The 14739-nt window shown below is 44.9% G+C and overlaps 1 protein-coding gene across 1 annotated transcript in view; it reads right to left on the bottom strand.

The window, feature by feature from the left end:
* Positions 1 to 4574, bottom strand: part of GFOD1 (Gfo/Idh/MocA-like oxidoreductase domain containing 1) — a 48146-nt gene extending 43572 nt beyond the window's left edge. Inside the window, exon 1 of the mRNA XM_028737720.2 lies at positions 3502 to 4574. Within this exon, the coding sequence (XP_028593553.1) occupies positions 3502 to 3754 (253 nt within the window). The 5' untranslated portion in view covers positions 3755 to 4574. The remainder of the gene's footprint in view (positions 1 to 3501) is intronic.
* Positions 4575 to 14739: the final 10165 nt, after the last annotated feature.

Raw genomic sequence — 14739 nt, 5'->3', positions numbered from 1 at the left:
ATCATGTTGTATTTCTTGCATTATAATCTGCATTCCACAGAATTCTGACTGCAATACAATATATAAGAAATAAAAGAAGCATTCAAAATGCAATTTACAACAATATGAATATTTAATACAAACTTGCTACCGTCCACCTGAATGAAGCTCCTGGACCACTGGTAGTCCACGGGCAGCAGCTTGTGAACCCTTGCATTAGGTTATATGTTGTTTTGTAAATCAGTTTGCATCTGTTACTGGCCTTACTGTTCTCTGACTTGCAGCACCATGAGAAACATAGCTATGTGAGTGTCACTGACACATATCGGTTGACTGATGTTCATGATCCTGCATCTCTCTTACTAAACTCTTATATAATTTTCCGATTTCACACAATGTAAAAGCCACTTTCAGCAATATAACGGAATATAGTAGAAGCTTCACATTTATTTCCGTGGTATTTGCTTCAAGGGGGAAAAATTGTTTGCAAACAACAGCCCTACCTGCAGGTGATAAGACTTGAACCTGGGACCTTTCGTAGGAAAAGCATGTGCTCTACCACTGAGCCACAGCCCTTCCCAAAGAACAAACACTTCCACAATCCCAAACATCAAAGTAAATTGCTCTCTTATACAAGAAAGTGGCCGCCAAGACCATATAAAACCAGTCCTGAAAGTCCTACATTGGCTCCCAGTACGTTTCCGAGCACAATTCAAAGTGTTGGTGCTGACCTTTAAAGCCCTAAACGGCCTCGGTCCAGTATACCTGAAGAAGCGTCTCCACCCCCATCGTTCAGCCCGGACACTGAGGTCCAGCGCCGAGGGCCTTCTGGCGGTTCCCTCAATGCAAGAAGTGAGGTTACAGGGAACCAGGCAGAGGGCCTTCTCGGTAGTGGCACCCACCCTGTGGAACACCCTCCCAGCAGACGTCAAGGAAATAAACAACTATCTGACTTTTAGAAGACATCTGACGGCAGCCCTGTTTAGAGAAGTTTTTAATGTTTGATGTTTTATTCTGTTGTAATGCACTATTGGGAGCCACCCAGAGTGGCTGGGGAAACCCAGCTAGATAGGGCGGGGTATAAATAAATTGTTGTTGTTAAACAGTACACTTTCTACAAGCAGGTGTTTATATTTGGGGGAAAATTCTTATAAATAACAGGGAAGAAAGAAAGAAAGAAAGAAAGAAAGAAAGAAAGAAAGAAACTATGTCCATTTTTCTTGCGTTCATCACCTCTTATATCAAAGGAAAATGATACCAATATATCCAGGTACCAGAGTTCCATGGCCTATTTCAGGCATACTAAATGAGTGACTCGGTATACTCAGGTTTGTTGCATTACACCTATAAAGCACTTCTCAAAAGGAAGGCCTGCGCATCTGGGCAAATGGAACACCACTCCACTAAACTCAGTCTTTCCTCAGACACCCCTCACCCGTCAGTCTGCCTGCTTTCTTAAAACCATCTTGAGGGTGGCATTGCTTGTCAGCTGCCTCCACCTTACTCTTAGTGTTGCCCATTTAGACCTCAGCAGGGAGGATGCGAACAAAATTAGAACTCCACCCAATGGGCAACAGCTGCCCTTGATTATGAAAGCTAAGAAACAAAACATTTCTCCCCTCCCTCACCCAAAAGAAAAGAACATATCAGGTGACATTTTTGCAGCGACTGAAAGTTAAAAACTACATTTATTTCTAGCTAGATACGGCCATAGTTATTTCACAGCTCTCTCAGCATTCCCAATTCCTACTCTTTGGGTATGTTCACATTAGCGGCTTAAAATGCAGCAAAACCATTTTCCTCTGCTGAGTTTCAAACCACATCGGCACAGTGTTGTTCACATCAGAGGAAGGCATGTTCACATAACATGCACGGCACTTCTGGTTTCCCCTCCCCTGAAAACCAGCGCATGCACACCCATCTGCGCATGCACACTCATCTGCGCATGTGCCACAGCCATCTTGAACGTTCACACCATTCTGAAGCATGAATTGAATGCAGCTTACATTTTGTAGTCAGACTGAAACTGGTTTCATGAAAAAAATAACACTTCACGTAGTAGTACAGGATCGATATGGGCTGTGGCCTCAAAATCTAGCTGTGGGAACACACTGGAAGCAGAGTAAATGGTAATGTGCACATACCCTGAGTTTACTCATCTGTACATGAAAGACTAATACTTGGAATGTCTTACTCACTGGCGCCAAAACAGAAATAATGGAGCCCAAGAAAGAGGCAGAGTGGCATGATGGTGTTGAATCAGAAACACTAAATTTAAATCCCCACTCAAGTCATGAAGCTCTCCAGGTGAGTGATTTTCAGCCATCTACTTTCTCTCAGCATGGCTGTTCTCTCACATAGTTTTTGTGGTTGTGATATTTTTATCTTAGCTTTCAGACAATGGCAAAACATGCTGGCCCTCAGTTTATTGACAAATGGTGGGATACAAATAAGATAAGTAAAGAAGCATAGACCCATGGCTCATGGCTTCAAAGAGGCACCTGGGAAAGAGGAATTCCATCCCAACCAGAAATAATCATCGAGGTGTGTTTGGAAAAAATGTGAGAGGATAGTCAGAGCTCCTCCCTGAGCTTTAAATTAGAACCTGTCAAGGGCTATGTTCCACTAATTACTACACCTCACTTGAGGGTTCTCCAAGACTCAGCAGTGGAGCCCGTTTCCAGTGCCAAAAATCAGCCAAGGCTACCTTTGTGTGTGTGCAGAGGACCTTTTCCTCACATTAATCCTCCCAGGATTAGAGTTTGCAGACTAGAACTGAGGCTTCCAAAAAGACTTGAGTTTTAGAAATTACCTCAGGTCAAATCAAAGAATAGAGGAATGTTTTGAGATGACCCTCCATGCCTGGGATTTAAAATAACCTCAGGAGGATTGGAACCTTCTTTTTGTGTCAGTCAGGTCTAAAGGGCATAAGACTAGCCTTGCTGGAGCTGACCAAAGGCCCATCTAGTTCTGTATTCTGTGGCCAATCAGATGCCTAGGCACAGTTGCATTTTCCTGCCCATGCTCCCCAGCAACTAATACTCAGCAGCAAAATGCCTCCGAAAAGAACGCTTTGCATCAGGTCACCTAAGGAAGCTGCTTTATTCCAAGACTGACCACTGGCCAGCATTGTCTACACAGGCTGGCAGCGGCTGTCTGACACTTCAGGCAGGAAGACTTCCTATTCCTACCTGAAGATGCCAAAGATTGAACCAGAGACCTTCTGCTGCCAAAGCACTTGAGCTACGGCTCTTCTCCCTATGGTTCTGGAGCATAAGGAGTAATAACAACAAGACGTCCCTGTCTCTGGGCATGTGCAGAGCATCTTTCCTTTCCCCGCAAGGGGTTGCTGCAACAGGACCCCACCCAAGGCAATGGATTTCCAAACAGCGTTGAACCCACAGCGCCTCCCCTTTCAAAAAGCCACCTCTTCTTTCCACGCCCCCACCTCCCGCTCCAGGGCAGGGCCTCCGCCCCCACCCACCCCCCAAAAAAGCCGGGCCACGATGTCGACTCACTCACCCAGAGTTTTGACGGCGATCTGCCTGGTCAGCGGCGGCGGCAGGTTGATGCAGACCAGATCCACATCCTGGTGCAGCAGGACCTCGTCTATCCGGCTGGTGTAGAAAGGCACGCTCATCTCCTTGGCCAGCTCCTCCGCCTCCTCCGGAGTGCGGCCCCAGAGCGCCTTGACCGCGAAGCCCTCGTCCTTTAGCAGAGGGATGATGACCCGGGCGGTCAGGCTGGTGCCGAACACACCCACCCCGGGCAGCATGGCTGCTGCTGCTGCTGCGGGCGGCTGCCCCCTTTCCTCCTCCTCCAATCCTCCTTGCTGCAATCTGCCCTTCCCCTCTCGATGCCTCCCCCCCGCTTTTCCTTTCCTCCTCCTGGCTGGCCCTCCTCCTTTCACGCGGAGCCGCAATAGTACGAGCGATGCGGAGTTGCAATGCAAAGGGCGCCCAGTCCCAGCTGCGAACTGCTGCTGCTATTGCTACTGCTGCTGCTGCTACACCGGGCGAGCGGCGCCCGGTCCCGGCAGCAGCGGCGACGGCTGCCGGCTGTGCCCCTGGCCGCGGGCCCCTGGCGCGCCAGCCGCCTCACCGGCCAAGCATCTGCCTCCTCCTCAGCTCCCCGACGCTGCCCCTCCATAGCCGGATCATCACACGCAGAGCCAAGCCCCGGATTCGTAGCGCTTCCTGGTCTCGCCTGCCTGCCTTCCACACACACATACACACAGAATTAATAAATGAATTCAGCACACGCGCAAACGCAACCCGGCCGCTCGCTCGCAAGGCTAGCGCTGCCTCCCTTCACAAGAGCCCTGCACCGTCGCCGCGCCGTCCACCACAGGGGCCTCAGAGCAGCCAACAAGTGGCTCGGTGGTCAGGAGGAGGAGGAAGCAGCAGCAGCAGCAGCAGCAGCTCGGCGGGTCTTAATCTTCCTCCTCTGCCATGTTCACCACAATGCGCTCCTGAGCATTGTGAGAATAGGAGGAGTTTGAGCTGTCACCTCCCGTGTGTTCCCTCCGCCTGCAACGCCCTCTCGAGCTCTCCGCGTGCCATTGGCCGCCCATCCGGCTGGGGAGGGCGGCTCGGGCTGCTCCTCTCTCCCCCCCCCCCCCACGGTTCCCCCCCGCCACCGCCGCACCTCTTCTCTTCCTCCTCCTTCTCCCAGAGCTGGCTTGCTTGCTTGCAAGCGCAGCGCGGAAGAAAATAATGACGAGCCAGCGGCGAGGGAAAACCTGAGCGGCTGCTCCCTTCCTTGCACGCTCGTGGCCGGCTTACGGCAGCATTTGGCTCCGGGCGGCGCCCGCCGCGCCGCAGGAAGGACAGCGAAAGGTCAGGAGGCCATCGCTGCAGCCACAGGGGAGCTGCCGGCCTTTGCTGCAAACACCCGAGGCCGCTGTTGCAAGCCTCTCCCTCGAGGATCAAGGCAAGGCTGGCGTGGACTTAAGCGCGCGGAGCCCTCCGACCCGCAAAAACACATTGTCATTCCGCGGAGGAACATTTGGCGCCTTTTTGCCGTGGTTTGGGCATGAGGTGAAAAGACCCCTTTTAGAAAAAACACACCAGGCCTTCTGTAATTTAACAGCAACAACTTTACGCTTGTTTTAAAATAAGTTTCAGTGCTATTTCTTGAGAGTCTGAGGTTGTCGTTTTTCTCTCTGCTTCTGCATTATTTATTCTTGTTTTTAAGATTTATAGTTGTATTTTTGTTGTTGTTGTTAGATGCCCACAGAAGGGTCGTTGGAGGGCATAGAAATGCCATCAATTAAACAATGAAAGGAGGATAATTTCTAGTCTCAGGCAAGATTGGAGAATCCTGCCATTAAATTAACCCAGTTTCACCACATTGGAAGTAACCAGAAATTGGTCACAAATGGGCATCATTGTAATGATGGGAGTGTTTGTTGCAAATAAAGGACTCACAAAACCTGCTCCATATTTCATGCAATTCTCAGTCTCTGGAAACAGACCTTCCTGACTTAAAAAGACCAGTGACACACATTTTCTCACCTTCCTATTATTAAATGCAGGTAGGAAAATGTAATATTGGAAGGAGCCTTTAGAAAACGTCAGGAAAAGTTACTTTCTAAATTCACTATATTCTGTTAATCCATATGCAAGATTACCAGTTCAAAGTGACACTACATCAGAAATATTTTTAGATTCTAAGATGAAAGGCATGCTGGAATGTGACTGGTGGGTTCCAATAAATGTGGGCAGTTCAGCACTTTGCCACTTCAGCAAGCTACCTCACAAAGCTCATTTACCTGTTCGTTGCCTTCCTGACAGCAGCTCACATATCTGCCTGTCTCCTCAGAACCTGTGAGAAGCTGTTTCTCAGCCTCCCACTTCATCTAAACCAGGCATAGGAAAACTCGGCCCTCCAGATGTTTTTCGGACTACAATTCCCATCATCCCTGACCACTGGTCCTGTTAGCTAGGGATGATGGGAATTGTAGCCTCAAAACATCTGGAGGGCCGAGTTTGCCTATGCCTGATCTAAACCCTCTTAGGCCTCTATTCCTGCTTCCACAAGGCCTCTGCTTCTCGGCCAACTATGGGGCAATCCCTGCTGAAGCCCCTTTTATCTACAAGGCATCACTGGTGGTATTTTTCACAAATCCAATCACCACTCAGGGTTCATGTTGTATGGAATAAAACACTGTAATCTAATTTGATTATAACATGATTCTGTGTCACACACATTAGGAAACGCAATACGTAAAATGTAAGAGATTTAAGTCACGTGTACTGTTTTTACCATGCAACACACATCACTACAATTATTGCCTGCCAAGGAAGGAGTGCTTGAAAGATCACCTTGTATCAGGTATGTGCATGTACACCTGTGAAGAGAGTCTTGCGCTCATACAGTTTGACGTGCTTTCCCAACCTTTTTCATGAAATGTGAACACCTGTGCACCTTCACTTAAGTATCATACATTAAATAAAGATATATTATTAACTGGAAATCTCTGTATTGTGCTTAATAAGAAATAAATGACTTGGTTTGAATTAGAGGGTGCTATAGTGTTAATTTACTTAATTTTTACTTCTGAGAAAGAGACATGCATGTAGCTACCACCAGCCATGTATTTAATGCAGGGTAAAATACGGGCACACGCAAGTGGGGTGTGCATAAGTGGGGGGGTTGCCTGTATTTGGGAGTACAAGGGCATTACAGATTATGGGACCTATTAGACATGTTTGGAACATGGTAAGTTTAGGAAGTGTTTTCAAGACAAGGCACTGTTAGGATTTCAGAGTGCACAGATTATCTCATTTGCCCATAAAATGCACAGAGGCATGTCTTTGGACAGGTCAACACTGTTCAAAAACACATGCATTATGTCATCTTATTTTGAGAGGGCTATCTCCTTTCATGTATAAGGTCTTGATGAGTGCTGTTTTTCTAGAAAAACAGGTGCTGGAACTCACCATAAACTCTGCCCTTGTTCTCTTCAAATGGCAATGGCACCCACCTGAGAGGTGCCAGAACTGAGTTCCGGTGAGTTCCAGCTGAAAAAAAGCCCTGTTCTTTATATCACAAACTTTAGTGAGCAGTACAGAACCAAGATAGTGTGGGAGCAGAACTAGGAGATGGACTTTTCTATGACAGACAAGCAGTGGGGTGGAGGGACTGAATTCAGCAGCTTGGTAAGAGTTAAGGAACTTGGTAAGAGTTAAGGAACCTTCTCTTAAGGTAGTAGCACCTCACACCAGTACTGCTTCATTATATTAACAAGTATGTATTGCCTAAAGTTTGGTGGGAGTGCAAGAAAGTGGGAACTCTTATTTCACTTGTGGACTTTCCCGGGCATCCACAGATTCTGGATGGCAGCATTTAACTTCACGGGTAACCAGGCAAATGGTTGTTATGGGTCCAACACCAGCACTGTTGTCACTTTCAGAAACGCAAAAAGGAGAACTAGTGCGTGAAGATCTGATTGTGTTTTGTGTTGGTAGCTGCTCTAGCAGAAATGGCATGATGCTGGAAGACAGCAGGCTTTTCAGTAAAGGTTTGGCTTTCCAATCACACTTTACACAAGATGCTTACACAGCACCAAAGAGCCAGCAGAGAACCTAAAGTGAAGGACAGATTTGCAGATACTTGGATGCTTTTCATAATGTATGTTGGCAAAGGTGCCCCCGCATTGATCCCACCTTCTGTACATGGTACACTAAGGAGAGAAGTTTGTTAGTGCTTCGGTGTCTTGCAACAGAAGTGTGCACTTGAGGAGGAAAATGGGAAACGTGACAAGAACGCCAGTGCTCCGGTGTTTGTTAAAAGTTTTTATAGTTTATTGTTGTAACAGAAAATAATAAAAATCCTTATAATAATGGGAGCCATTGCACAGCGTTTTTAAATTCTATGCATTTTCTTCTTGTAAGCATACAATAATCCTGTAAGGTAAATCATAATTGTCCTGCCCCATTTTGCAGGTGGGAGAACTGAAGTTTAAAGAGAGCAGCTTGCCTAAGGCTATTTGGTGAGTTCATGCCAAGGATGAGATTTGAACCAGAGGCTCTCAGTCTCTTAGACACCATGTTACACCAGCTACCTCCACCCAAAAAACCTTGATAGGGGTTTCATTGAGACTTATTCCCAAGTAAGTATGCAGCATAGGACTGCAGCCCTAGACCCCCCCCCCAACTTCTTAAGGAATTTTCCACAATCTCTAGCCTAGATTATTTTTTGACAGGTGTGACTCTCTCAGAATTGCTATTAAAGATGTGAAAGACTAGGCAGGGAGGAACTGGAAAATTTGGGAAGAACCCCCCCCCCCGGGTCTTCACAATGGACTAAGCTTACTTAAATTTATTGAGTTCAATGGGTCTACTTTGAGTGTGACTTGATTGCCTATCACTCTATTTTAACTGGCTGTTCTAAACTATGCCCAGATATTCCATGGCCAGTTGCCCTTTAAATAATATAAAATAAAGTCATTTATCATGAGAAGGTAAAAGCAAAACCAAATATATTCAGTCAAGTGTGCTCACATTTTAACATCATACCAATACAAGGACATAAAAAATGAAGTAATGCAATGTTTCTGATTTTTCATTCTGTTCTGTCAGTATAATGTCACCGTTTTTTTTTTCCTTTTTCTTATTACAGTATAGCAAATCATTCTACTACGTATTAAGTAGAGGTCAACTAACCAAATAATATAATTTCATTTTTTGGTAGACTAGGATAGTATCAAAAATGAAAGGTGAAAACTCTCTTGTCAATTAGCTTCTCTATTTGCCACTGTCCATCCCAGCTCAATAAATTATCCTTGCAACTTTATTTCGTTTCCTTTTGCTTTTATGCATGGCACTGCAAACTTTAGCATACTTTACTGTATTAGTAAATTGGAGGTGTGCCATAGAAAAGCTTGTGACTCCCAAAAAAAGTTCAATATATGGAAATAAATCTCACAGCAATTCAAACAAGCAAATCCTATGAATAGCATGAGCTAGTTTTTCTTGTCCTCATTTTTGGACAAGGTAAAAACAAGCAGTGGACGATTACACATGTCAAAGGAATCTCTTTAACCCATTCCATGTTTTCCAGCCTAAGCTAAACTTAGGAGCATTTTTATAGTCAACTGCACTGACATGGTTCCACTGAATCCTTAAAACGAAGAACCAAGGTTTAACTTGATGAAACACAATTTTCTCAATTACCAGTTGAGCACTGTCTCTCTCCACATTAACTCAATTGCATGAAGAGTAATGCCTAAACCAAGCTTTTGTGAAAGCTCAAACGCATTAATTTTTTACAGCTGTGCACAGATACCCCCATTGCGCCCTGTGGCCCCAATCTTTGGCCCCTGGATTGGGCCAATTCACCTTGTACCACATTTACAGTGGGTACCATTTTATGACCCAGATGTTTTTACTCTTATCTTTTGAATTATCACAAAAACACTTGAGAGAGAGAGAGAGGTACAGTGTTATAACGCCATAATCCTTCACCCCACCCCCAACATTATTTATAAAAACACATACAACCCTCCTAGTCATCACCATCAATGGTGTTACTAAAATGACAGTGACAGGAAAGTTATTCTAAACGAAATATTAAAAAAAAATAGTATTCTTGATTATCGTGTTTTAACACCATCGCAGCATAATTCAAAAACTACATTGTGATTTTTCTAGACTATAGAGGTGGGGTTTCTTTCCATTTTAAAAAAGCTAGCAAAGCGTGTTAACAATAATTAAAATATTTATAGAAAGGGAAATAAATGGGAGTCATAAAATGGTACTCTGTTCAAGGATTCTAGTGAATGTGTGAGGTTCAAATGACCCAACCCACAGCAACGACATCACACCCATTAGTGTGGACAGAATATAGTGGGACGTAAACTCTTTCCAATAGTGTAGAAAGTCAAGCTGTGTACACACTCCTGTCTAATCTCAGTGGCGAACCTTGGGGGTCTCAAATTTCAGCGGTGCCCTCTGCAATGCCAAAATTTGACACCCACACACCACTTCTATTCTACTTCATAGTTATGGAGCCCCCTGTGGCACCCTCGAGGCTCTGTTCCCAGTGAGACCGAACCAATTGCGCTCCCCTAAACCCGCCTCTGCTATTCTACATCTAGTGCACCCCCACAGCTGGTTCGGAAGCGGTGTACACAATCCCTATCTACCCTGGTGTTTCTTAGGAAAAACTGTGTTTTGATGTGTTTCCCCCACAATCCAGATTGAGAAAACGAATGACCTATCTGCGTTTTAAGCCTGTATTGTGTACACAGCCTCTGTTGCAATTCTGATTGTAGTTTGCAGTGGAAAAGTTTACAGTGGTAGTGCTAGGAGTTACCTGTCCAGAAACAACCAAAATTCACTTTTAAGTTTAACCCATAAAATACTTTATTTATTCGCATGCATCATTCAGCGCATCAAGAACTCAAAGGGAAATGTTGAGTATGGCATCAATTTGATGAGAGTACAGTTTTTAAAAATGCATTCTAGAAAGAGAGAAATATGTTTGGGCATTTTTAACATTCTTATCGCACCACTTTCTGTATCTCTTATTTGTTAAAGCTCACCTAGAATCTTTTCCAAGAACAGGCACATAGTATTATATAATCTACTCTGCAGCTTTTTAAAGATGGCAGTTTGTGTGAAATCCACAGAGCTAGTTGGAAGACTCGGGTGAAATTAGAGCTTGCTATACAAATGGAATTATTTGGAATTCAATAATGTGCTAAATTTCCTGTCTAAACATGCTGACATCCCTCAGTTCAAAGTGAATTTTGTTGCAAACCAGTTTGTAATTGCATGGTTTCTCATCATCTTGCCTGAGTTTATGCAATCCCGAGAACTGTGGCTTTTACATGACACTAATTGTGATTCAGAGATAGAGAAACTGGTGATTCAGATCTGTCTGGTTCTCCCACATACAGACTTTACTGAGTCACCGTTAGTTATAATGTTTGCTGCATCTACAAAGGATGTAGAGGCTGAGACCTTGATTCCGTGAAGCTTTCAGTTTCAGACTAATAGGAATCTGTTCCTTTTTGTAATCTCCCTGTTCATTTCAATATCACTTTGACTACATTTCTGTAGGGACACCCTACAATGCTATTGTTCTGTCTTGTAAATAGAACAGCTATTAACATGTATTGTATTATACTAAATGTTCCAGCATGCAAGAGTGTCCTTTTGCAAAGGATTATACATTCTGCATGTACCTGCAGAGTGCTCAATAACTGTGTTTATGGTGAGGAAATTATTAGGTTCGGCAGATCTAAAGGCACATGCTTACCGAGTGATGAATAATAGGTATTAATTTTGTAATTAGCAGCTTCAATTTTCTCGTTATAAACTCAAATGAATAGTGGCTAACATTGAGCCTTGTGCCAGGACTCAATGGCGCAGTTCAGACATCACAATGGCAGGATTCAGTCTAGTAGGGTTGCCATACATCTGGAATTTCCTGAACGCTGCTAGAATACAGCAGTCAGTAACAGTGTCCGGGTGGAAAATGCTGAGGTGTCCGGGAAAATCCGGACGTATGGCAGCCCATGTTGAAAGCCTAGATTCTGGCAAATTTACTTAAAAATAGCTCAAGAATTTGAGTTCAATGTAGCTCAGCTACTTTGGGCAAAACAAAACAAAAAGCTGAACTTTTGTATCTGGATTTTCACTTTTTGAAATATGGCAACCCTAGTCTAGCCTCTCCTGTATTTAGCTTGTCAAGAGAGGTGCTGGATGGAACTGGCTTGGGAAGAGATTGGCAGACAGGCCTTTATTTATCTCATTTAAATTCTGTCCACCATTAACTTCAGTGGGTCTACTCTGAGTACCACCCTAAGTAAAATAAGCATAAGATGCGAGTTACTTGTGTAGAATAAAATAGTATAGAATAGTTACCTGTATAGAATAAAAAAACACACTGATTTGAAATCAGAGGCGACCAAGTAACCATTATGGAACACTTCCAAGAATGCCCTTGTGACCATGCGATCTATCTCTGGGATTAGGAAATCTGTGGCCCTGCAGACGTTGTTGGATTCCCAGCTTCCATCAGCTCCGGCCAGCAAAGCCTACCGTCTGGGATTATGGGAATTGAGGTCCAACATCTGGAGGGTCACATGTTCCCAATCACTGTCTATATAAAAGTTTGTGTATCAGCAGGTTTTGGATGGTATCCAATGCACTCATTCAATTACTCCTGCACAACAGAACTCTCCCCTTGCCTCCTCCCGCATCCTCCCTGAAGCTACTCCGGATGGTTGAGGGAACCCCCAGAACAGACTAAGTGGGTGCACAGGGAAGGAGAAGTTCTACTGCACAAGTGCAAATCCACACCACACAGTCAAAACACTCTCATACCACTTCAGCAGCCATGGCTTCCCCCCAAAAATCATGGGAACTGTAGTTTGTTGAGGGTGCTGAGAGTTGTTAGGAGAATCCCTCACAGAACTACAATTCCCAGCACTGGCAAAAGCCTATCTCAGCCATTCATAAGTAACTGGCATTCAGCATCAAATTTACAGTGTTTATCAAATAAATCCCTTTTCAAGTTTTCAAGAACTTCAAATAGCTTATTGACACCCATCCAAACCCATCAACAGCCACCCTGGATGAGTGAAAACTTTCAAAACATATAGTATCAAAAATTCTAGTACCTTGTGAGCGCAGCAATGGTGAAGCATTAAAACAAACCGGAGAACAAAAGGTTGATCTTGAGAGCCTGGGTCATTAAATTATGATGTGCTGTATATCGATCCCTTCTTCTTACTGCTTTTGACACCAGTCCTACAGACCTCTGCAACCGGGCAAGGTGCCACTGAGTGTCTCTGTCTGAGTCAGTGGCGCTGCAGACCAGAATCCTATTTTTTTGTTTTTTGTTTTGTTTAACTTGCAGCTCTGAACGCAGATATGTCCACAAGTATTTCATTTCTTCGAGAAACATATTTCTCTGTCAATATTCACTCTACCACTGGAAGTATGCGATGGCTGCTAAGGTAAACAGCTTTATTCTTTAGAAAGAAAGAAAGAAAGAAAGAAAGAAAGAAAGAAAGAAAGAAAGAAAGAAAGAAAGAAAAGACAAGATGGCAGTAGCTCTACTCAGGTGTTGTTTGTGTGAATGGCAAGGTGAGCAGAAAGAGGCTGCAGAAGGACACCTTTCTCCCTACTCCCAAAATGGTCTGCTTCTTATGCAGGCCCAGCCCTACCATTTGAGTGAGACTGTTGCCCCAAGCAGCAGAGGTTGGGGAAGGAAAAAATGGAAGCATAGCCTACCCTATTGCCCTCTACAAAGCCTTCAGCGGTGGCAATGGCGGACACCGTCCATCAGCAGTGTTGGAATAGCCCTTCGGGGGGAAAGGGCTGTAGTGCAGTGATAGAGAACCTGCTTTGCATGCAGGAAGTCCCTGCTATCAATCCCTAGCATCTCCAGGTAGGACGAAAAAATATTCTCTGTCAGAAGCCCTGGAGAGCTACTGCCACTCAGTGCAGACAATGGTGAGCTAGGCTCAGTATTGGTTTGACTAACATACCCTCCAAGTGTACCAATTGTCCTGGAATTACGAAAGCCGTCCCGACTTCTGATTTGATCCTGGAATGTCCCTATTTCCCCTGTTGGCAGGGTGAGAAATGTCCCTATTTTCATCCAAGGAATGCCAGAAGGTATGGACTAAGTATAAGGCAGCTTCCTGTATTCCTGCCAGCTCCTTCAGCTTCTGTACTGTACGTGGCATGGGGTGTCCTTCGCCTCAGGCAGCAAAATGTCATGGGCCCGCTTCCCAGCACTTTTGCTGCGGGGAACCTTTTTCCTCACAATTTAGAACAGGGGAAGATTGGGGATCTAAATCACATGGGAAGTACTCTACACGAGTAGAGAAAGTTCCCCAGTTAAACTCAAACATGCAAGCAGCTGGTCTGATTTTGGAGGCAGCGCTAAAGTTATGGCCCCACACCGCTTTGTACTCATGTTGACTCTTCCAAGTGAGTAATGCTTACACGTTACACAGATCTGTCGATGGCTGTTAGTGATGAGGGCATCCTTTGTATGCAAAGACAGGAGGGCTCTGACTACCAGATGCTGGCAATTCACAGCTGGGGAGGAAAATAAAGATGAAGCCTGCCTTGTGAATCTTCCTTAGGCATTGATAAAGCCTGTTTTGTGAATCTGAGGCATCTTCCAGCAGACAAGGATCTGAGCTCATCGGGCAACTGCTCTAGCACTGAGTGACAGTTCTGATGTTCTTAGATTGGACTAGATCAGGGTTTGCCAACCTATTTGGACAGTGTTATGTATTGGGTTTAACACATTTTATGTTACAAAGCGTGTTCTAACCAATCGTAGAAGCATTGGTAGACGAACATTCTAATGGCAAGTAAGCGCATGCTCTTTCAACTGTCAACTGTCAACGGTCAGTTCATGCTCGGGATTATTATTGTGTTGTCCAGTCAGTTTGGTTCTTGTCTTCTTACTGGACCAGCCCTTGCATGTGAAGGACATTGCCGCTGCAACCGCAAAGGATAGGCTGTTGTCCCGCGTCTCGGACTGGGTGGGAAGGGGGTGGCCTGGGAAGCCGGGTTCAGAATTTTCATGCTACACACCCTGCAAATACAAGCTGTCTACTCACCAAGGATGTGTGTTACGGGGCAGCTGTGTCATAGTCCCCCCACTCCCCATTAAGGAAAGAAGTCTTAGAAGGGCTGCATGTGTCTCACTCGGGGATCGTCCAGATGAAGGCATTGGCCCGTAGCTATGTGTTGTGGCCAGGCATAGATGCGGAGATAGAGG

Source organism: Podarcis muralis, chromosome 8, assembly GCF_964188315.1.
Source record: "Podarcis muralis chromosome 8, rPodMur119.hap1.1, whole genome shotgun sequence".
In the NCBI taxonomy this organism is placed as follows: Eukaryota; Metazoa; Chordata; class Lepidosauria; order Squamata; family Lacertidae; genus Podarcis; species Podarcis muralis.
The sequence above is the reverse complement of the archived record's forward strand: the minus strand, read 5'-3'. Positions and strand labels throughout refer to the sequence as shown.